This window comes from Rhea pennata, chromosome 5 (genome assembly GCF_028389875.1).
Source record: "Rhea pennata isolate bPtePen1 chromosome 5, bPtePen1.pri, whole genome shotgun sequence".
Classification (NCBI taxonomy): Eukaryota; Metazoa; Chordata; class Aves; order Rheiformes; family Rheidae; genus Rhea; species Rhea pennata.
The window spans coordinates 65,469,096-65,493,465 of NC_084667.1; the positions used below are offsets into that span (position 1 = coordinate 65,469,096).

The 24,370-nt window shown below is 44.3% G+C and overlaps 1 protein-coding gene across 6 annotated transcripts in view; it reads right to left on the bottom strand.

Annotated features, from left to right (window-relative positions):
- TMEM260 (transmembrane protein 260) overlaps positions 1-23,761 on the bottom strand; it is a 41,728-nt gene extending 17,967 nt beyond the window's left edge. The window contains exons 1-3 of one of the 6 annotated variants that reach the window (XM_062577530.1): positions 23,644-23,761; positions 15,166-15,197; positions 14,262-14,413 (exon numbers count right to left, since the gene is read on the bottom strand). In XM_062577530.1, coding sequence (XP_062433514.1) covers positions 14,262-14,413; positions 15,166-15,197; positions 23,644-23,761 — 302 coding nt within the window. Of the gene's footprint in view, positions 1-14,261; positions 14,414-15,165; positions 15,198-16,168; positions 17,351-21,618; positions 21,647-23,643 lie in introns of those variants that run through there. The other 5 variants (XM_062577532.1, XM_062577533.1, XM_062577535.1 and 2 more) reach the window with 5 other exon arrangements.
- Positions 23,762-24,370: the final 609 nt, after the last annotated feature.

Here is a 24,370-nt window from a genome sequence, read left to right on the forward strand (position 1 = left end):
CAATATAACACAGATGATGTTAGAGAAGGGTGTGTAGGGTTAGAATTGGAATTTTCAGTCCACTAAAAAAAATAGGAGGCAGCCTTCATGGGGAAGAGAGGATGGCATAAAGACTTGGGAAGACCAGATCTTCATTCCAAGTAGATATTATTTGCTGACAGGAACGAAACCCAAATACAAAGTCTAAATCATTCACAAAAATATTGCACCGAAGAACAATTCCCAACCTCTCCTATCCTCTGGACTTGCCAGGAAAGATCTAAAAACAGTTAAAAAATATACTGCCTCACCATGCAACCCAGGATAGGTGCCAAGAAAGGACCTGAGAAAGCACAGCACGATGTTGTTGTACACAAGGATGACTAAAATAAACAAATCCTGCTTCCAGTAGTACCCTAGCAACTCCAACTTCTTCCAGACATGCAGTTGATTGAAGAACCATCCCCAATTATAGCCCAATTCCCCAGAATTAGATTTGACTTCATTACAATGCCTCTAGTCCCAAAGGCTACACCCAGGTGAAAGTAGGGCAATGCTCCCTTTCCAAAGGCAAAAAACGGTGCTGATAATTGCTATATGAGGGGTTTCTTGCCTCTCTGACAGGTAGCAGCTCCCAGTCCCCAAACTCACAAGCCAGTGGGAGCAAGCAACTGGGAACCACCTGGCTCTCAGAGGTATCTGCCTCGATTTGAAAGTTCCTAGCCTTCTGCTCCTGATGTTTGCAGGTATCTTGGCTGTGGGTTGCTGACACCAAGTCTAATCTGCACAGGAGACACAAAATAGGGTCATAAATAAAAACAGGCCTAAATGTGACTTCTTATTTGTAGAAAGAGCAGCAGATCAAGATGTTGTAGGAAGATAAGTCAGAAGTCCTGATGCCAGAGTGAGGAAACCTCAGGGTAACACAATGTTTCTGCATCAATACTGTAGGAAGGCATCTTGTAAATCAACAGGAGGGAAAAAGCTTGAGAATTCCCAAAATGACACCAGGTGCAACTGTCAAGACCAAAACTCTTCTAGACCAAATCTGATCCTGCAAAGAATCCTGTAAGTTTTTGAATAAAGAGGATACAGAACCTTTTCGAAAAAAAAAATATATATATATCTATAAATCATACATCATACAAAAATTCATAATCAAAGTATCTTCTGTTGCCAGCTAAAAAGCTTGGGTGTGCTGGACTGACTGTTCCTGACCCTGCCACAGAGGACACTCAAACTCAGCCCTGTCACTCACACCTTTCTACACAATAATTGGATCATAGGATTATTTCTTCGTGGTGAACACTAACATGCCTATAAAATGAGCTGTTACATCCTTATCTAAGTCCACAGGGTAGCAAGGCCTCATTTAAACTGAAGCTCCCAGTCCACAGTCATGGGCAGTAAAAAGGGCAGTGTGCATTCCCTCAGTTAGCCCCTTTCTCCACTCTTATTCAAGCCTGCTCCAGCCACGATGGCTGCAACACCAACACGGGTTCACGAATCAACATTTGCCATACAAATTCACCTATGCTGAAGAAGAGTTGTGCTTTCCGTAGCATCCAGGTAGCTTTGAGGCTTAACCTCTGGGTGACTCCAACACAGCCCTGGTGATTTGACTCATACTGGTGTTTCTGACTGCCCCATCAGAACTGGGAGAGGAGTCCAAGGAATTTAGTAACTAAAGTGACTATTAATACACCCCTGATCCTTCAGGATTTCCTCTCATCTCCCTTCTGCTCACTGATGTTTCACCACTGCAGTGGACTCCGTAGGACTAGGTCTTTTCTGATCCATAAACATCTCCGCAGTTCAACACCAATCTGGGCATTTGGCAAGAAATTCTTCAGAACAGGGCCTGATGCTATCCAAAATAAAACCCTCAAGCAAAATAAATGTGAAACAACCCCCACCCCAAAAAGGGGCCTTGAGAACGCAGGTTTTGCTTTCCTCCTTTCAGTCAGTAGAAAGATGCAGTACTCCAACAGAAAAAGGAAAGATGAAGGGAGTTTACAGGAATTAACACAAGTAATGTTTCCTACTCCTAAAAAAAAGCAGCAGGAAATGACAGCAAGGCCATGTATATTTAAAAACTAAAGGAAGGAAAGATCCCCTTAAACTCAAACCTCACTACACAACATCCCTAAGTTTTTGCTAAATCCTTTCAACAATCCCATTGAGAGCACAAACTTTTAGTTTTAAAAAACAACATTCTAAATCCCTTTGGAATTCTTGTAGGAAAAATAAGAGAGAGAAGGTAACACAACTTTCCCAAACACTTCTGGATGAAAACAGCACTTAAAACAAACCTCCCAATCATTTACCAATTCCTTCTCACCTTTTCCAGAAAAGTCACCAGCATATTATCAGAGTTCAAATGAGATTAAAGAACTCCTTTCTTATTGATAGAAAGCCTCAAACCTGTGATGCAAGTTTTATGAAATAAGTAAGACTTATACAAAAACTACTAAACCAAAAGCTTCAAGATTTATCACAACTATGTGGGGCAGGAGACATCTCTGCTAACCATGCAGTGCCTGAGCAATGCAAGGTGAGGATCCAGAACAGAGTAGGGGCTGTAGCTATTCTTGTGCAAAGAACTAGCATCAGCATGATCTTTTGTTTCCTGCTCTGAAGCTCATAGTTGGAGATCTGGAACAGACTCTATTTTCATAATCAGAACCAAGCCATGACATGCTTCACTGTCTAAATAAGCCCAGCTCTTACTTCAGATCATAGCTGGCTGGGAAAGCAGGGCATCAGAGACCTCAGCAGAGACCCCTCATCTGTGTTGGAAGAAGAAAAGTAGCTCATCCTGTCTGAGAAAAGTCCCCACTATTTTGAACAAGTGGGAATGAGGCAGGTTCTCCAGTAACTCTACCAGAAGCAAGCGTAGCTCAGTCTTGATTATTCTTTTTTTGTTTTCACAGTTCCTATCACAAAGTGACACTCTTGGAAAAGTCATGTGGTATGCATGCAACACTCAGTTCCTGCAAGTACAGTGGATGCTAAAAATTAAACTGAAATGTGTTGCATTCTTGAAGAACATCAAGACAGTAGCTTTGGGAAAATGAGTTACACACCAAGATGAAAACATTTCATCTTGAAAACAAAGATGGTTTTTTGTTTTTTTTCTCTTTTCTTTTTTTAAATATACTCTGCTACCAGCAATAGAAATGATGGACTTAAAAGCTTATTGACCCAGAAGAATATACTCTGGGAAGAGGAAGTGATGAGAGCAGGAATCCTCAGATGAAGATGGGACCTACCTGGCAGAAAAAAACATCAAGCAAGTCTATACAGTATAACAGCTGGTGGTGCAAAGTAGCACCAGAAGGCCCAAGAGAAATGAATGATGGGTCCAAACTAAACCAGACTTGCTGAGAGGCTGGGCTAACATGGTTATACTGTTCATTTCAATTCAGAAAGAGGATCTTCACATACCATTGCACTGTGTAACCCGACAGTCCTTTGGGCTTCTCTAGAACAGTGTGATTGTGTCACTGCTGCCTTAGTGCCAACAGGCTGCTCATCCCCATAAAACCAGACACTGTTCAAGGAGGCAACAAAGCAACTCAGGCATAGACAATACAGATAAGCCATGGCAACATTCTGGACCAAAGAACAATTTTTAGGTGGAAAAGATACTTGCAAGCATTCAGTCATATACAGTAAAAAGACCTGAAAGACTGGAAGAGGCACAAAGATGAGAATGAAAGAGAATGAAAGAATTGAAAGACCACAGAGATAAGGGAAAGATCTGAACCTGAGGACAAGAAGCTTGAAACCGGTGGAGAAAGACAGGATGAAAGGATCTGCAAAGTAGGGCAGTGCTGTCCACAACTGAAGATGCTGTTAGCAGCAATGCGTTGTGTAAGGACAGATAGAGCAAGCAGGACACCAGGGAGCCAAAAGGAAATGGCTGCTTTAGTTACAGATACAGATAGTATTTTAGTGGTCAAGACAGAGTATGTTATTGTGCAAGAAGATGAAAATGAGAAGTAAAGGAGACATCCTGGAACTACAGCAAAAGCTCAGCAACAACTCAGTTATCAATGCTGAGACAGGGAATGGAACAAGGCAAAGAACTCATTCGTTGTGTGGATGTAAGACAGGAATTTTTCATGGTGCTTAGAAACATGCTTTAGAAAAGCAAATAGCTTGACACCAGAAACAAACACCACGTCTATCATAAGCACTGCAAATAATTTTAGAAAGGAGCCTTGCCAGACAAGAACACAAGTACACAGCCCCAGGCCTCTGCCATCCAGGCTGGAGACCCACATTGTTTCATCTATATTTGGCAGTAAATGCACTGCTGTCAGGTGAAGGAAACAGTTGTTTTTTTCCCGAAAATATCTTTTCTTCAAATGCCTTGCATGCCAAAGACCCATTCACACCTGGATCCCCAAGTGGCCTCATGTAAAAGCAACATCTAGATGGTCTTTATTCCATTGCTTTCGGGGAGTGAGGAAAAATAGCTAAGAAGGAAGGTAGCTTTGGGCTTACCCAAAGCCAGCATATTACCCCCAAATCTTTTAAATTATTATAATAAAACTCAGCTGACAAACAAGATGCTCAAGGGTTTGCTAGTAATTAAGTCATGGTGCCTGTAATAACCATCCTGTGTTCATCTGTCAACACAACATAGGAACAAAGCAACCGTCCAGACACTCTTCCAGGAAGAGAGATGCTATAAAGAGTAGAAAACGGGCAAAACCCCACCACAAGGCTCTATCTGGGAGGGTATTCTGGGCTTGAGGTAGGTAAAGCAAATCTCTTGGAGAGGAAGCCTGGGCTCCTCAGAAGAAAGCATCGAAAGGTGGTAATAAACTGCCTTTGGAATGGCCTCAGCAACACAGAAATCAGTTTTTGAAATAAGAAAAGATTTTCAGCCAACACAGCAATGGGCAAGTCTTCACAAATTCTCCTGGGGATATCAAAGCTAACATTGTCAGGCCCACTTTGATAAGAATTTAAACTCTGAGCTTGAATAAAGCACGCCTTCTAGGCTTGTTTATCTTGCATGGACGAAAAGCCAAGGGAACAGCCTGTACTTTTGATTTTGCAAAATAACTAGATTTGGGCAAGACCTGCTCAGAACATGTGCAGTATCTCCTAAAAACAAAAAACAAAAAAAAAAAAAAAAAAAAAAAGGAGGGAGAAGGTTCCTTCCTATCAGTCAACTATATAAAATCTTCTGAACATGGGCATATATTCCTATATGCATACATACATATATAATTATTTTCTTTTCCTTTTCAGATAACAAAGAGTAAAAAATGTGTGGCTGGGCCTCAACTCCAAGGAGGCAGACAGTAAAATCTTCTTTTAATCTGGAATATTTTAGCTGCAGGTTTTTACTAAGAGTTAAATCAACAGGCAGGAAAACTGATCGAAATAAGGTATTTTATGTGGCTGTGCATTAATATTTCTAGCTTCTCATTTCTTGTTACCTGAAACATATCAATTTGCAATTTTAAATTTAGCCTTTATCCTAAGTTTGAGACACTTTTTTGCTAACCAAAACCATAGGTACATCTATATGAATTTAAGTAATGAATTATTTAACTTTAATGTTATTTATCATCATTTTAACTTTATGTTAGAAAATAATGGCTGGCATTTTCTATTTAAAAATTTGCAAAAGATTTGTCTAAAGCTATATACAGATGGAAACTGGAATGTAATTAGAGTATTTTATTTAAAAACAACTATCTTAAGTGTACTAGATTTACCAGGAAGAAAAGAGAGCTAATCAGAAACATGCTTTATATTTGAACCTGATGTATTAAACATTGGAAATACTTATTTGTATCCATCAAAATAAACTGGTTATTTCTGCCTTCTGTTTCCTCCAAAGCTTTAAAACTAGCAGATCTCAGTCTTGCATCCTTTTCACTCAGAGTGGAAGAAGAAACAAGCTCTCCTGCTTTTTAAACTCTTCACTGGTATTCCAGCTTTGAATCAACTAATGGACTGATTCTTTTTCATTTCAGTTTCTTTCTGCATGTGCGGAAGATGATCCTGCTGCCAACGGTTCCCTTAACACTTCCACAGGTTCTGACCCTAGAGTCATCACAAACAACTTCTACTTCTGCACTGCTGGGACTTAGCTTTTCCATAGCAATCATTTTAATTATATTTAATAGCATTGTTATAATATACTAGCACATTAAAGATTCAACGTTTCAAATTAACTTAGAACAGAGTTCACTTGTTTGGTTTATAAAAATATATTTTTTTTGACCTAGGGCTGAAAAGAAATGGGACCTAGAAGACTCAACAACAAAACTTTTGCCAGACTTACTTTAAACATGTACATGCACTGGTGCTAAAGAACTATATTTAAAAACAAGTTAACAAAAAAAAATCAAACATGAAGATAGGACTAAACCAATAATAATTATCCCAAAACCCCAAGCCCTCTTGGTTCGCCTGCCTCTTCCACACAATCTCTTAGTCACAACCACTTAAGGGACAAAAGCCGATTTCTCCTGCTCTCAGCACTGAAGAGCCACCGCAGGTACTACAGGGAATAGCAAACTAGCTTGTATTCTTCCTCAAGGATCTTCACTTGAATAGCCACTTAAGTCCTGCCTGCAGAACCTGCTCGCTGCTCGAGGAAGGAGAAAAGAGCATGGCGTGGTTCTCCGACCCCCAGATGAGCCTTCAGTGCTACACGGAGAAGAAAAGACGGTAATAAAAACCAAGTAAATGAGCACGACCAAAGGAACGGGCACTATTGTCATAACTGACTGCAGCCGCTCACTTCAAAAGGGGACTTTTTACATCACACAACTTCAGCAATTCAAGCAGGCAAGTAATAGCCCTGCAGAGATAGGAGAGTGGCCCTCAGTGCTTCCTCCCCACCCTCTACGGGGATCGAACGTCTCTTCTGCTTGATACACCCTTACATTCAGCTAAGCACTGCAGCCACTTACTCGCCCTCCTTCTTCTTAGGGCGACTCCCAACTTGAAAAAAGGACTGTCAGCATTGGAGTATTTAGCTAGTGAGGAGTTTGGCCCTGCGCCACAACGCTCTCACATATGTCCTCCTGTCAGCAACCCTGGGCTTGACTGAAGTTTCCAGTAAGGACACAGCTACTATGACTCTTTATTCCCGAAATCAAGTCTCTGCCCGTCCCCTCGGTAATTACGGGCCTGTGAACATCATCAGTTTGTGCAAGAGGTATCCTGCACACCATGAGCAGAAGCTCTCAGGACTGAATGGCTTCACTCAGGATTTTCCCCCCTCTGCCCAAATCAAGGTGAGTTTGGATTCTGGAATAAACCCTTAGCTCAGCTTGTCTCCAAAGGAGGCCTTTGAAAAGTGAGATGACCTGTAGAACTAGACCTCAATGGGCCTTCACCTCGTCCAAAACAAAAAACTCCTCATTGCAGGCCCTTCCACCCTCTCCCAGCAGGGTCTGTGGGCAGAGCAACCGGTCGCCTCTGTGGCAAGGTTACGGCCTCCGAGCTGCTGCTGCAATATTAAATCCTAAACCTTCTCACGAGCACGCTGAGCCTGAAATTAGTGCGTGTAACCCAGCTGTATCAATATGCCATGGTAAACGGGATTTACAGCAATGTTAAGGGTGACTTGACACAAGTGGTCTCCACCAGACTCTTTTAGCAAGGACGAGATGTAACAGCACCACCACTGCCACCAGCCCTGCAACCGGGGGGACTGGGAGACCCCCAAGAAAAACGCCGTTGCAGGCGCCCCGCGCCTACGGCCACGTGCCCGACGTTGGGGCAGATGGACGCAGGTGCACGCAGAGTGCCGGTGCCCAGCTCCGTGCACATCCTTGCACAGCGAGCCGACACGGAGGCTCCGGCTGACGCTAAACTTCTCGTGCTGCCAGGGCCCGTCACGACAAGGGCCTCTGAAGCACACTGTCTGCAAGAGCAACTTTCCGAGAAAGCTGGGAAGTTAAAAGCCCGTGGCGCAAGCTATGCTACAGTAGAGCAGTTAATGAGTAGCACTAAGTTTAATAAAACGCATATACAGCTGAGCACTTAAGAAACCTCTCTGTACTATCATTGCTCTAGCAAGGCTAATTATAAAAATGGTGCTTTCAGCCACTAAAAATGCAAGGGTACTTCTCTCTGTCTTTGTAAACAGAGAAGGTATAGCAGTTAAGATTCATTAGTTGATTCATAAACTAACAATAATAAAAAAAAAATCTTTAGAAAGCAGGTGGGCGTTTATCACGGTGCCCGTAACAAACGGGTGCCTGCTTCCAGTGGCAAAAACTCCGTAGGAACCAGCTTTAGCAATTGCAATGTTTTATAAGTTTTTTCTCTCTCTCTTTTTTTTTTTTTTTTTGGTAATTGAAGAAACTTTTCATAATCTGACATTTGTTAAAACCACTTATTAGAAATTATGCGGCACAGTAGCTGTGGAAAAATGAGCTCGCTTCACAATTATAAAGTCAGCCTATGCAGCCCTCCGCTATTGTATGGAGTGGCATAAACCCCACGGCGGCCTATCAGCTAACTGGCAGGCAGGGGGCTGCGCTATTCAAAGCGAGAGATACAAGCTGCAGGGCAAAAACCTGGCAGCTCCCATCTGACCCCACAATCCCCTACTGGTGACAGCTCCAAGCTCCATAGCAAATTAGGCCTTCTCATATTACAATTGGAGAAGACAGATTCCATTAGCAGTATCTGAAATTGAGTGGAGAGCTGCTCCGTTATCAGACTTGACTCATAAGCGCTGCTATTAATCAGAGCTATGATAGCATTTATATATTTCAAGCTATCTGCTGCCGCTGTGATATTCCGCTACAAAGGGTTGATGGGACTTAGGGAAGTGAACAATAGAGCTTTCTGGGAAAAGCAGAGTAAATCAAGAAAGTCTATGACTTCCGCACATTCTGAAGGGATTGCGGTTTACATAAATTTTCTCCCAATTGGAGATTGAGCTCTTCCTCATCTTACACATGGGATTTAGTTGTCACTCAATGGTAACAGCTGTGAAAAGGTGAAGCGGCCCACCGCTCAGAATATTGCCTTCGCTTTTAAAGCAATTAACCCATGAACAGGAGGATACCTGGTGATATCAAAGGGATTAAGCCAGGCAGTGCATTATTAACATTTCCTTGAACTAATTCTAACTCTGACTAGCTGTCAGAAAAGACTCTTCAGTCTTTAAAAAGAAAAAAAAAAAAAAAAAGGAGAGTTTTTGCCCTGCTTTTTTTCTTCAAAATGAAGCACAGTTATTTCAGCCTAATGTGCCTACTTTATAGAAAAATGCAAATGAACAGATTTGTTAATGTCTTTAAACAGACTGAACTCAATGCCATTTTATTATGAGTATGAGGAAAAAAAAATGTATGATCAATTAGCCAGAGGTCATGGTAGATATTCTTCTAAAAGAAAATTAATACTTGAGTACCTTCCATTCTCCTTTTCCTCCTAAAACTTTGTAACTACTTGTTACTTACGCATAGCTGCTTTTGAAACTGTGAAGATCTTCATATTGTGCTACAACGGCAATAATCTAAAATAATCTGTAATCTGGAAAATCCAAATATGCTCTATAAGAAGATTCCTTATTCTCTAAAGCACAGTATTTTAGTTTGCTGTTCTTTGGCAAATGCAGCAACGGTCAAGCGTGTATCAAAAAGAATATATTCTCTACTTGGGGTAACGTATTCCTCCCTTGCTTTGGATTCATAACACTCATTTCCGTAATCTAGCTCTTGGAACATTCAAAATTGCCCCAAATCCCCCTACATCACCCACTGCGAAGAGGCTCTCGAGCTGATCTGCCTGAGAAGCAACGCAATCAGAACACGAACGTGTAAAGCACTCTGAAGTGTAATTTCATCAGCTCACTGCACTGTGGGGACAACACGTTAAATTAACCATTATCTCCCTGCGCTACGTGCAACTGCCTAGTTTCTCTGCTTTTGGTTCAAGTCTGACGTACAAGCTGGGAACGCTTCTTTCTCACACTTAGTCTTCTTCAGACCTGGCCAAAAAAACCATCCACTATTCAGTGACTACTTTTGCTACTGCAAACTGGTGCATCTGAGGGACATGGTGTATTTCTTCAGCAGTCACACAGAGCAGAAAACTTTTTCCAGCATTGGGTCATTTCACGGAAGCAACACATTCTGACGGCCAGCGAACCACAAGTTTCACGCTCAGTTTTGCCTCCGCTGCCTCCTCCCTTGAACCACGAGCTCACTCTCGAGAGTGCAACACAGGCAGCAGATCTTCCTAACGCTCCAGCACGCTTGATTCACGGGGCCCTTCCCAAAGAGCACAAGGACATAAATAACTGAAGCGATAAACCTCAGATCAGTCAATATATTAAAGTGCCACTTCCAAAACACCCTGACGATTTCATTATAAAATGTTATTACCACTCCTTTTTGTTACCAGTGGGAGAAGACTTGGCTCCAGTTTTCATCTACATCCACAGCTCCTTGCACACCGCATTGGTGTGAGGGGAAAAACGGTATGTATCTGCTAGTCTAAAACTTGACGCAATACCTAGAGCGCCAGCTGAAAAGATGTGAACCGCTCAATTTAATGCATATCCTCCCCTTTCAACAGTCTGTGTGCAACACACTCAAAATAAAGCTGCTGAACGCTTACAAGAAGTATTTATAAAATCATACCTTCTGCTTTACTACTGCACCTGCAATAAGCTAGTTATACACATACTGCAAAACACTCAAACTATGAAAGGTAAGCCCTGAAAAAAAATGCACTTAAAGTAATAAGCACACAATTTCTTTTTTCAACAGAAAATGCAAAGAACGCATCATCTGTGCAGAAAATTACACTTTGGCAATCATATTATAAGAACATAATTGGTTTACTTTGTAAACTTGCTATGCTTTGCCTCCCGCAGTAAAACAAACAAATATTTGTTTAAAGAAACAATCATATAGTCGCACTTTCTGCGTCCTAAAAACACAATGCAGCTCCTCTGCCTTTCAGAGCAAAGATGAATTATTTGCATCAGTTACAAGCAGTCTAAGAAAACTCTTTGTAAATGCCATTTTACGATAATTACAAGCAATTTATTAAGACCGTGTGGAGGGGAAAAACATATTTGATAACTAATTCAACAGAGTAAAATGCTTATTGAGTGATGGTCCGGATTACTGACAAAAGAGCTTTTTGCTTGAATGCAGTTCAACAGAACTTTGTTTTAAGATGCAAAATCCATGTTTAAGGGGGGGAAAAAAAAACAACACAGAGGCAGGGGTTTCCTTCCATCGATCCCAGCACTGCCTGCACAGAGCATCCTCCAAACAACTACCTGGGAGAGGAGAGATCTGTTTAGAGAACAAGCGTCCTGAACACAATTCGATCCCAGTCCCGCATGCACTGCAACATCCCCCTAAATCGGTACGAGCGCCGCTACCGAGGGCATCAAAACCCCTGCGTTACGCAGCAAAACAAACTGTCCCGACCCGCCGGCGAATAAACTTGGAAAACAGCTCTTAATCAAACGCCCCGCAAAAGGGTAAATCTGCCACAGGGAGGGTATTTACTGTACGTGCAACGCTGCAAACCACAGCAACCCCCCGCTGCCTGGCGGTAACGGTAAACGGCAGCGTGCCCGGCTGGTGGGTTCGCGCCGACAGAAGGAAGGTTTTCGAGGTTAAGTTCAGGTCACGCGACAAATGAAATTGTAACAACCCAGCTGACATTGTGTAATGTCTTCTTCCACCCGATCAATAGGGCGCTGTTAGCCCCAGCGCCGGAGCGCCGGCTTCCTCCCTGCCGACGGGCGCCTATTGTCTGCCGGCAGGGATTTGCCGCTCGAACCGCGCCGCTCCCAGAGGACGTGTACTTCATCAATTATTTGTGCTCCTAACATCTACATATTTTCATATTAACGTCGCCGGCTTTCTTAGGGCAGAACGAGCCGTCGCTGCTTCTTTTTTTTTTTTTCCCCCTTTGGTACCGAAGGGCTTTCGGGGGTTGCCTCGTTGGCCGAATTTTAATTAAAACGCCAAAATGCGGCGGGATGGGATGGATTGGTTTAGGTCCTTTGCGAGGGTGGGGAATGCTGCTTAAAAACAGAACGCAGTGCCTTAATATTTCAGGCTTTCAAGCTGGCAGTGTCAATAAACACACGCTTTCAGAAAGATTTTTTTTTTAAGTATATAGCAAAAAAAAGAAAAAACTTTTTTTGCTAAATGAATGTCTTTTTAAAAAGAAATCAATTTCAAGGTGTTTAAAAGGAAAAGCATGACACTGTATTTCATAAATATACCTGACCCATAATACCATACAATTGATTTCAAAAAAATACATATATATATATACACACACATATATATATATATATATATACACATACACATACATATCAATCACTGCTAGTCTTAATAATCGACTCTGTCAGTTAGGGCTTTATATCTATGAAATAATTTTTTGTAAGCGTTAATAGTCTCTATCACCTCTCATTTCTACGTTTTCTATTCTTTCATGCAAGTTTTAAATTTGGCAGAATCTGTATCTTCCAAATCCAATTAAACAACAAAAAAGGAAACCTCTAGAAGTGTAAAAAAATTTCCAAACTTAGCTTGTCATTTTCCTATTGCATTTCCTAATTCTCTAAAGCAAAGAAAAATTTCACATGATTTCATATACACAAAATGACCACGTGAGGAATTGTCATGTTTGAGTTAAAGCTAAAAGTCTGGGCAGACCTTCACAACTGTAACAGTAAGAACAACTAATTTAAAAAGAAATCAAACCTCAATACTCACAAACATTTAGCAGCTCCTTTGAGGAGTTTTTAATACAATCAAAATGAAGTGTGCTCTGACACTGCAGATAGCAATGTATGTGAGAGGGTAACACTACTTCCAATACTCCAAAATACGCTTTAGTATACAGAATATTAAGTTAAAAGACACTGATTTAATTACACATATCAAACAGTAAAAATAATTGCTTTAAATGCATTAGTCTGCAAAAATATTTAGGAATTACTCAAGCAAATTCAGTATGTTTGCATACACACTTTGGAGATCAGGACAAAATAGGCATTAAGATCCACTGCTATGTGCACGATGTTACACAGTCAAATAGCAATTCCTCTTTAACAGAGGAATATTGTCGGGACAGATAAATCCTGTGGAGCCTTGGGCATTTCTCACTCCCCTCGAAGTTTAGGAGAGTTCAGGGAGTTCAGGGCTCTCAGGCTCTACAGGATCTGGCCCGCTGTTTATTCCTGATTTTATTTCTAGGTTGCACACGGTTTCAGGGAAGCTTTACCCAAGGGGTAAAGTAGGTCTATTAACTGTTTGAAGAAAACTGCTTTGTCAAAATAATCTCAGTTATAAAGCACCGCATTTTGTCCCTCCATTCAAAGTATGTATCAACAATTCTGATATAATTTCAGATTTCACTAATGTTTTCAGTCTAGCAATGTGCCCTATTTTCCCCATAAAAGAACATTAGAAATTGTTTGTATTGGTTGCGATAATCCTCTCAAATATGGGTCAGGCTAAGGTTAAGACCAGAAAGAACTTCCACATCAAAGACAACGAGGGTTAACAAAATCCCAAACCACGTGCAACTCCGATTCTTCCCTTTTTTGCAGGTTAGAGGTCTGGACAAACGGATGGGTTACGGCAGGTCTCCTGCAGAAGGCAACATCTACGCCGGGGGAAAAGCCGCAAGCCAGTGAAATAGGTGGAAGCAGCCGATATTGATCTTTGCTATTCATATTACCCTGTCTGCAAGTACTCAGCTGCAGGCTGAATTTTTGCTGCAGCACTGGCAAGCAGGGAGATGACACGGGCGTGCAAAGAGAGCAGGTACCACGGGCAGGCAACTGCCCATCCACGTCCTCGAATGGGAGCAATTAAATTAAGTTCACGGTTTACCAATAGGTGAAGCTCATCTTGTTAATTTAAACAGGCCATCTGCATCTTTATATAATGACAAACTTCATTAGTTCTGGTTAGTTAAACTGAGCAGTGAGTTGTGATAACGAGACCAAACAACCTGTCACGTCTTTGTAAGGCAAAGGGTGCACTTTTTGTTATTGTTATTATAATTATTAAATAATAATAATAAAAAAAAAATCTTTTGTGCAGGAAAGAAGGTCAAATTCAGATTAAACTACTGTTAGTTTAATCGAAGGAACTGTTTACGGCTTGACACATAGGGGGAAAACACTAGTTAAAAGGCCGGAGGGGAACAGAGGGTGCTCTAAGAAACATCCCGAGATGCCGTGGAAGCAGCCTAGCAGAATCACGACAAGAAGAAAACACCGACAATGACTTTACCTGAAAACCGTGTAAAAAAGCAAAGACGCTGCAGCTGCTCCCAACAAGCCGCAGAGCAGATTTACTCGGTACGCAACGGACCCGAAGGGGCACAGCCCAATTACCAGTTTGGCCAGCAGCGTGAACAAAGGGTAGCCGGGAGGGTGGGCGACCTACGGACAGATCGATACGTGCTTCACAAAGTTGCCACACAGCTGCAATCAAACGACAACGGCACCGGAGCCCGGAGCGAGCTCTCCTATTAGCTTGATACCGCGCGCCGGGGTCTAGCGCCAGTAACGAGGGTCTTTGAACAGCAGCTTTTCTGTAACAATCGTTTCGTGCCAATTTTAACTTAGCAAATATTTTCTTTAGTGGATTTGGCTACACACATCACCCATAATAATGAATCGCTGAGAAAAGAGGTGACACATTTCATTATCATTCCTTAAACTGCTTGTTGTTTGGGTTCACAGTATATTAGGGTCATTCAAAAGGCTGTTTTTAAAAAGCAGATTCTGAACTATTTTATTGGTTAGCAAGTTGAAAGACCACACTGCTATCGGATTACCACCACGCTGACAGTCCTAAGGTCTTGCCTAAAGGGATCATGCACCATAATAAAGTTTATTAAATAATAAAACTTATTAAAATTGTTAACCCGATTTATTTTATTCTCCCCAGCTTATACAAAATTTGGGTTGATAATAAGCCAGCTACTGTATATACAGTAAAGCCTTTGCTTTATAATTTAGTTTAATTGGATTTAAAACTTGAAGTAAATTGTCGCGTGCTGTACTTATAAGTTAGTAAAAACTGTGGTTTGAAAATAAATTAATCTACTTTACTCCATGCTTAATTAAACTTCCTTAATTCCTAAAACTGTTAATGAGAGCATTGATTAAACAATAAAACTAATACTTACTCCAAGCTCATATGCGGCTGTGATCAGCTCCCCTGTGAAAAAATAATGTAAAACCAATAATTACTATTAGGAAATGACACTCCTCCAAAGTTTTCAAAATCCAAATGCTTGCATTGGGGTTTTGCATTAATTTGACTGGATAAAACTGTAAATCTGTAGAGATTTAACAGCATGAAATTTTCTAAGAATATTTTCTCCCTCTGATGTCATTGCACAAAATATCTTTTGTATGTTTTCACAAGACTTTTATGAACAGATAAGTGAAGGTATAGGTAGGCTCTGTTAAAGAATGGCCTGAATATTCAAGTTACAGGCATTATTGCCTCTGTGTGTGTGCGCGTGTGTTTGTGTGTGTGTATTTTTAATTTAAAAGAAAGAACGTTTGATTCAATAATTTTCAAGCATTAGAGCCGGGAGAGCTTACATTGCATTGTCTCTTAACATCCTGGTTGCGTCTCATTAAAAAACACAGCTTTATATTTTTTAAAAGGGGAAAAAAAATCACTGTGCATGCAAATCTACAACCATGTATCTGGAAACATAGCTATTCCCTGATGCTAGAGGAATTCTTGAAACATCTGCTTCAAAAGTAACTCTTTTACCTGTCAGCGGATACTACATGCAAATGCTGTTCTCATTATGTAATACCATTTAGATTTTGCATTTCATTTGTATTTTACGCCAGGATGAATAACTGCCACAAAAAGATTCATGTTAGCATAATACTTGGCATTTTTAGAGCACTTTACATTGAAGCATTTTGCAACGCTACTGAACTGCATATATTAAATATATTCAACGCGCACAAATACATTAAAGGACGATGGGCACAACAAAGGAGCAACTAAATTAAAAATTATGGTTGGTATTCGGTCACTATGCAGAACAGAAAGGATGTGAGATACCTTGCAGCATTTGTTACCTCTGCCATGCTAAAAGAGAAAATCCTCCCCACCCTTTCTTTTACTTTTCCCCTTCAAATTGAGCGATTCAATCTTCTTACCGCACAGTCTGGTTACTGCTAATTTCCAGAGTGCCAAGGCTGAGGTTTCTTTGCCCCATTATTACACAGTAAAGATACCGAATAAAGTGCAAATGCTAAATAAACAGTGTTTTATTTCTGCACATTATTACTTCGTTACCATCCAAAGTAAGGGTTAAGGATTATAAAAATGGCAGGGTTAACTTTAAATCTTGACAGTTACAGTAAACAATGTATTTTAAAAGGTAGATGCAAGTCAACCTATAATTGCTGTTCGTTACTGCTGTAAAATTACAGCTATCATCTAGAGCATGCAAGAAGCCCAAGGGACAGCCCTTGCTATTCTATCTTTAAAAAGTTTCAATCTACCGCAAGATTGACAAAAAGAAAGCCGATGCAACTGGAAACGTGTCCATCCCAAGTTTGCTCATTTACTTCACAGCAGTTCTGACATTTCCAAAGCACCGCGAAGCCAGGAGGATGCACAGCTCAATTCTGCACAGGCAGAAACAACTCAGAGGCACTCAGCATATTCCCCAGCCCAAAGCGCTCTCCTGAGGCTATCTGCATCACCTTGCTCAGCAGAGCCAGGTTTAATCTCCCCTACTCACACTAAAAGCAGCACATGGCACTGGAAGCCTCAGCCCCGATGACACCGAGCAGAGCTTTGCTCCTGATTTCACAAGCACCATCGCTTCACTTCTGCTCCTTGAAGAGCCGCTGTGCCCGTTTAGGGACTTGGGGGAGTCTGTGCTGCCAGCAAGGGACAAGGGACCCCAGCACGGAGCAGCTCCCTGAAGATCCATGCTCCGTAACAAAGCTAGGAAACTGTGGAAAGTGCACTGCAAACCCCGAAGTGAGCCATTTCGGGAGCCAGCCATAATCCCAGCCCGCACCCTGGGACGGCAGCAAGGCAGGCTTTGGGAACGTGCTCTGAATCGTGCCCCCGCGCTGCCTCCTGTCTTCCTGGTGCAGCCTTGGTTTTCCTAGCAAAAAGCCTCAGGTTCGTTGTCAGGAAGGTGCAAATACCTGCAAGGCATCATGCTCGGGCAGGTGGAGCTACCAGGAGCTGAGCAACTAATTACCCTGCACGCAGCAAAAAGGTCATGCTAATAAAGGAAACCCTAAATTAGGCTTCCAGGGACTTTCCCAGCATGCTGGCAATTGCTCTTCTGTGCAGTTGCTAAGCAAGGTGAATTACCCATAGCCCAACGCGCTGTATGAACAGCAGGTAAAGACGGGCTTGGGGCTCCCGGCAACATTTTCCCCCAGCCCAGCCAGAGCACCACAGCCTCATGAGCGAGACACCGCCACAGACTCAGCTAGGTCCTTCTTGGATAGAAAAATATTTGAGTTTAAAATGCCTACTATTGACTCGAAAGATTATGCCCTATTAGTTTAATACATATTGCTATGATATTGATCCAAATCATGAGCAAGAACAACATCAGAGGAATACACATACACACCAACCAGAAAGCTGGGGGGTGGGGGGGGGAGAGGGGGAGTGTCCAGTGCATGCTATTACTAAGCTTTGAAAGCAAAACAACACAGGTTTACCTAGCAAGAATTAAGGAAACGAATAACAAAACCTCCTACATCCCTTCCCAAGCTGCAGGCCCACTGTCTTCCACTGGACAAATGAAAGGGAGTGCATAACGTGGGAGGAAAAGGGCTGGCCAGCCCTCCAGTTAGTAGAGATAAAGACTCTACAGGTCCTCTATCCAGGACAGGGAGCTGGGACGCTATCGAGACTCTGCTTTTGCATCCTCCTGTCCCCTTGGGTAAATCAACAACTGCTTAGCCTCTTTCCCTAGAAGCTTTATATGGGCTATTTAAGTGCTGAGCATTATCTTACATAACAAAACCTGCACAGGAAGAACAAAGCACCAATGTTTTGTCAAAAATTGGTTTCAATACACTCCCCATGAAAGAAAATGATCTGGGGTGTCTTCAGACACAGACTCAAACTGAAGAGTTTACTCCTGCACAGTCTTTGTATAAATATACTTCTGACTGTCCAACTTGATTCCCCAGAAAAGGTGTTCAGGCAGCAGACCTAACAGTGGCTGAAAATGGACTTGTCCCCAGCAAGGTTGGGAGCAGATGTCTAAAACATCAGAAAGAAGCCTTCTTTTTTTTTTTTTTTTTTTTTGGGGGGGGGGGGGAACTTGAGTTTATTTGAACCCCCTTTAAGATGTTTTAACATGTGTGGATGTTTTCAAATTAACACTGAAATTCATTCTCTCATTTCTTTATTATAACACTAAGTAACATCTGAAAACTGCCAATGAAAATGTCTATTGACTTTTAAATTATGGGATTACTGAAAATTTCAGGAACTATTAAAAATATATGGATACTTAAAAGAAAATAACAGGTTCTGTGCATGAAAGCAAATCCTTAAAAACCTCTTTACTCACACAAATACCTTCAGTGGTACTGATGGAGTAACTTTCAGATATAACGCCCTAGCATAGGCAAGTTAAGTGCCCCAGGCAATGCTGTTGCCGATACCTCTCTGCTGACTCCAACCAGGCTGGCTCATGAACAGGAGGTGATACAGCTGAATTACCACGGCGCTACATATGGGCTACTAAGTCTATGAGAAATGAAGTGAATAATCCGAAAAAATCATCACAACAAGACGGTGTGGCAGCTTCTGGGACTCAGGCAAGTATCTTTACATGCACCGGGGAGTAAGAACAGCTTGGCTGGAAAGCTTGCCTGGAAACCTTGAAAACATACTGAATTGTGTTCTCCAAGACTATTTCAGTTTTTGCCAGGACATATCCCGTTTAGGAGGGTTCAGAAGAACATCTACATTGATTTTCAAATCCAGCTCTACAGAAATCTGTTCTTCTATTAAAGTTGGTTATCTTCCTCTCGAGGAGGAGCAACAATGCTGCCTGCAACCCCTAACTCCCTTCCATCAAGTGCTGCCGGACTCTGAAAACCCAGCTCTCCCTAGCACACATAGATCGGGCTGTGCCCCATGTACACCGCAGGCCTTAAGCTTTCCAAACCACAGCTGAAATGTGTGCGCTCCCCTGGGACAGTTGGTTGGGACAAGTACAAGAGGAAGGAGAAAACAGCTGGGATGAGACTGAAGTTCCAGTAAACAAAAGTAATTCAGGCAGCAAAGACTTGGAAGAAAATGCAAAAAGATAAGGGATGGGAGATCATCAGGAACAAGCAGGGTCAGAGCAGCCAGGGGATATTCTGCAGAGAACCTCTCAGGTGACATCCTCACATTGGTGGGGTGTCGTCACTAGCAACCATGGGCACTTCAGCATCTCCAACACCAACTGACACAAAACACATTGAAGCACCATCCTCTGCCTTACATCTCACCTCAACCAGAGTTTAATTTCAAAAGCCCTTTTCTAATTCCTCTACAAGTATACCAAAGACACCAGTTGATGGTTAACCATCAACGCAACCCACCTTTACCAAATTTGCTATTCAGTACCACCTCTGATGGCTGCTCCTGCACAGCCTTTGCTCTCTTCCTATCTGTGTTGCTTCCCACCTCCATCATGTCCAGCACCCAAACCAATGTACATGAGGCCATGATGAGCAATCCACAATGTCAGCTCCTTCCCAGTATGGCCTTGAGGACAGAGATGCACCAAGAAGTTCCCCCAAAGGTGCACTCTCCCTCCCCTCCCAGTTACCTTGCCCAGCTGAATGGATTAGAGTTTTTGAACCCACTCTGGAGTGGCAGGAGCCAGTACCCAGGGTGGTATCTACGCAGACACCTAGCAAAAGACTGGGGTTAGAGGCAACAAGTGACTCCTCTTATGTAATTCATTGATGTGAATTTCTTGAAACCTACTAACATGTGAACTAGCAGGCTTGTCCCTCAGTCTGGCCACTAACAGGGTCTCTCTCCAAAAGGGAAAAAGGGGGAAACAAAAACAGGAACACAGTCCCCTGTTTTCAGGAGGCAAGTATTCGGTAACTTTGACACCTCTGTCAGAAGTTGTTAACAGAGGACTGATGTACAATACATATGTGCATTTCTATATACACACATGCTGTGCTGGGAGGTGCCCTGGAGCCTTCAGAAATTAAGGTAAAAGCAAGTCTTCTCCCTCCCCAATCCAAAGAAAGGGGATAAAGTGAATGCAATAACCCAAGGAAAATGGGCCAACCTGTTTGGCTAGGTCTGTGCTGCTTTTGCTGTTTGGCTACTGACTATCTAGTGGGATAATTTACACTAAGCAAAGAATGAATTCCAGTGTCAATTCATCATCTAATCAGGAGTAACTGTATCGCACTTTGTTACGTTTATAATGGTTTTTTGCATCCTGGAGGCAAAAATCAAGCTCAAGTACAATTAAAAAACAGGTTCCAGGAGCTTATCACAGAACTAACAGCTCTGAGCAAAGGCATCATGCACATTAATAGATGTTCACTTCCCACCAGGGAGCACTTTAGAAGACAAAATGGTAATAATTGAAAATATATTGATCATCACATGTTAAATAATAAAAGCAGAATAAGCAAAGACAGCCTTTTATAAACTTTGGAGTAGAAGCAAAAGGCACCAGGCAGCACACTAGCCAGCCTACCAAGGGGCATATTTGCATGTCTTGTCTAGAGTGTGGGATGCAAGTTCTTTGGAGAGGGGATTTAAAAATAAAATCCTTTAATATTTGGCAGCTCTGACTAGCACTACAGGATCCCTCTGATCTAGGCTGGAGCTGACAAACATGCGTATACTAAAAACGAATAATGCAAAGTTGCATGCGTGTCTATCTGCAGGCCAAAACGAACACTCTGAGCCAAATAACTAGGAAGAGTTTTGTGTAATGAAATCAAGAGCTGCTTTCTATTATCTTTAAATCAAATAATCCTCTCTTGAATCACTACTCAACTTTATGTTTGTATGTGAAGAGCTATGTTCTTCACATGCTGCCTTAAATATGGTTATACAAAGAGTACCCTAAATCTATCAGGTAATGCTGTCTTTCATGTAACTGTAAACAAAAACTAAGAGCAAAACTTTAAATGTAGTCAAAATATGTGTGTATACACACACACACATACACTTGTGTTCATAGCAAGCTATAAATGTATGTATCCACTAAAAGCCCATTCATTAATAAGGAATTTTACATGCAGCTTAGATCTAAAAGCAGAGATGGTCAAGAGGCACAGTCGGACATACCCACTCAACACTTTTTTAGAAGATGAGAAATAAAAAGTACATCTGGGTACTTAATCCATGAAAAAAAGAATCAAAGCAATAAAAGCCCACCTGTCCCCAAATCACAGCTAGACACGTACTACAAAAAGCAAGAAATTTAAGCAAGAGCAGGCTATAATAGCAAAACCAGAAAGGCACCAAATGGGTGAATTTTTTTTTCCAGTCCAATCAGCAGAATAAAAAATAAAGCAACAGATAGTTTGTACATCACTGTCAGCAAACTGTACTTTCAGCAAGACAAATCCATAAACCTTACTGTTGTTTCAGCTGTAGCTACATGCACCGAAGAAAGCAAGGGCCCAAGGAAACACGTTTCATGATGCCACATTTGGTGTGATGGCACATCTGACCCTCTGATGCCAGCGACTGCCCTCAAAGCCTCTTTCTAGATCTCTCACTGAAAGGCTCAAATAACATTTGCTATAAAGCCCTTGTACCTGGTACCTAAAGTGCCTTGAGGAATCAGTGTGATTTGGGGTACAGGGGAGAGGATCAGATCTGAACAAAAAATCACTTTTCAAATAAGGCATCTCAACCGTGGCAAAGGAGAGCCCTGTGACAGCAAGGTCCATCCACACGGTAGCAGGGATGACCCCCTGGTAGCTTAAGGTGCCTCCAGCTCCCTCCCTGCTTGCTCACTCCAAAACGTGCAGGGTCAGAGCTGGTTTGTACAGATTTGGCCTGGATTCAACTCAATTTTCACTGGATTGTAGGAAGCGACCTCAGAACTTCTCTAGTCCAACTCCTGCTCAAGGTAGGCTCAGCTGTGGTCACACCAGGTTGCTCAGGGTCCAGGCTAGACTAGAAAACCTCCAAAGATGGAGGCTGCACAACCACACTGGGAAACCCACTCCAATGCTTGATTGCCCTCACGGTTAAGGAGTGTCCCTGATACCAGTCTGAACCTCCCTTTGCACGCACTAAACCAAGCATCTCTCCCCCTTCGAACTCCTGGAGGGACCAGGCTGCCACAGGGCAAGGACTCAGGCAAGGCTCTGCCCCACACTGCAGAATGCACTGGGGTTACCAGGTGCCACGGTGACCTAAGAGGGTGACCACACAGCCCCCACAGGAGCTACTGCCCCAAGGGATGACCATCACAGACCCACTGCAACAGGGTGACTATCCACATGGGGCGGCCACAATGCACCAATCTTAGCAGGACAAGCACCAGGCACTAATCCCAGCAGACTACAAAGCAATACCCCAGTGGGGCCAGCAACTCTATGGGGCAACTACAACGCAACAACCTTGGTGGCACGATCACACTGCGCTGACCCTATGGGGTGACCACCAAGCATCTATGAAGAACAAGATCCAAGGGGACAAGCACCTCTCTAGGGTGACTGCAATGCACCTGCCTCTATGGGGTGAGCAGCCCTACAGCGTAACCAGATACGCCATCTCCTATGGGGCGAGTGTCCCTGTGGGGCAACTGCGATACACCAGCCCATATGGGGCGAGTACTCCCATGGCCAGCTGTGATGCACCAGCTCCTATGCAGCCCTACAGGGTGACTATGCTATTCCAGTCTCTATGGGGCAAGTACCCCTAAGGGGTGACTACCCAGTTGAGGCAACCCTTGCGCACTTCCACCACCAATGGGGTGAGTGGCCCTATGGGATGACCCCTAAGCCCCCACCCCCATGGAGTGAGCCCTCCTATGAGGTGGGTGCCCCTATGGGGCGACCCCTACAACCCTACAAGGTGGTGCCCCTAAAGAACGGATGCTCCTATGGCATGACCGCCCTGATGAGACCACCCCTATGCACCGACCCCAATGGGGTGCCCCAATGCTCTCATCCCCACAAGGGGGTACCCCGATGGAGAGGACACCCCTATGGGTTGCCCCCAGCCCCACGGGGCGGTGCCCCTACAGGGTGACCGCCCCTATGGGCTGCCCCCCACCCCCAGCCCCATGGGGCAGTGCCCCTATGGGGTGACCGCCCCCATGGGCTGCACCCCACAGGGTGGTGCCCCTATGGGGTGACCGCCCCTATGGGCTGCCCCCCAGCCCCAGCCCCAGCCCCACGGGGCGGTGCCCCTATGGGGTGACCGCCCCTATGGGCTGCCCCCCACCCCCAGCCCCACGGGGCGGTGCCCCTATGGGGTGACCGCCCCTATGGGCTGCCCCCCAGCCCCAGCCCCACGGGGCGGTGCCCCTATGGGGTGACCGCCCCTATGGGCTGCCCTCCCCCCCACCTCCCCCCGGCCGGCACCGCCCGCCCCTTCGCCCAGGGCGGCCCCGGCGCGGGCGGCCCGGCGGCGCTGGGTACGTTACCCGCGTCCCCGCCGGGCAGGGCGGGCGGCAGCGTGGCCGCGTACAGAGCCGCCACGGCCGCGCCGAGCGCCCCGGCGGCGCCGCCCGCCCCCGCCCCAGCCGCGGCCGCGGCCCCCATGCGCGCCCGCTCCTTCCGCGTGCGGCGGCCGGGCCGCACCATCCCGCCGTCCCGCGGCGGGGGGCGGGGGCGCCCCGCCCCGCTGCGCTTCCCGCCCCCTTCGAGCCGCCTCCCGGCAGCGGCCGCCCTCAAGACCGAAGCGTAAAGACAGGGCAGCGGCTGCCGCCTCGGCGGGGTGAGCTGGCGGTGCCACCCGCCCTGTGCCCCCCCCTCCCGCCGGGAGGAGTTGGTACATTCCGGGGGCGGGGGAGCCCGCGGTGAGGGTGCTCCGGCACCCCCTGCGGTGAGGAGCGGTAGTGCAGGAGGGCGAGACCACCGCGGGGGGGGGGGACACGGGTGAAACCATTGCGGAGAAGCGGAGGGGGGGGGGCGCGACGGGAAACGGACCGCTGAGGGATTGGGGGTGCCTCTGACATGGCGGTGTGAGGCCGCCTGTGCCAGGGCGGGCAGCTGCCCACAGCAGAGCGGCTCCCAGCTTGTCCTCCCCAGCCGGGGTGGGCTTTGAACCAGCTGGAAGCCCAACATGGGCTGCCCCAAGGCTTCTCTCCCCACAGGCGGGCTCCGGGGAGAGGTGTCCCAATGGTGTCAAGCCTCCACTCGCACCCTCAA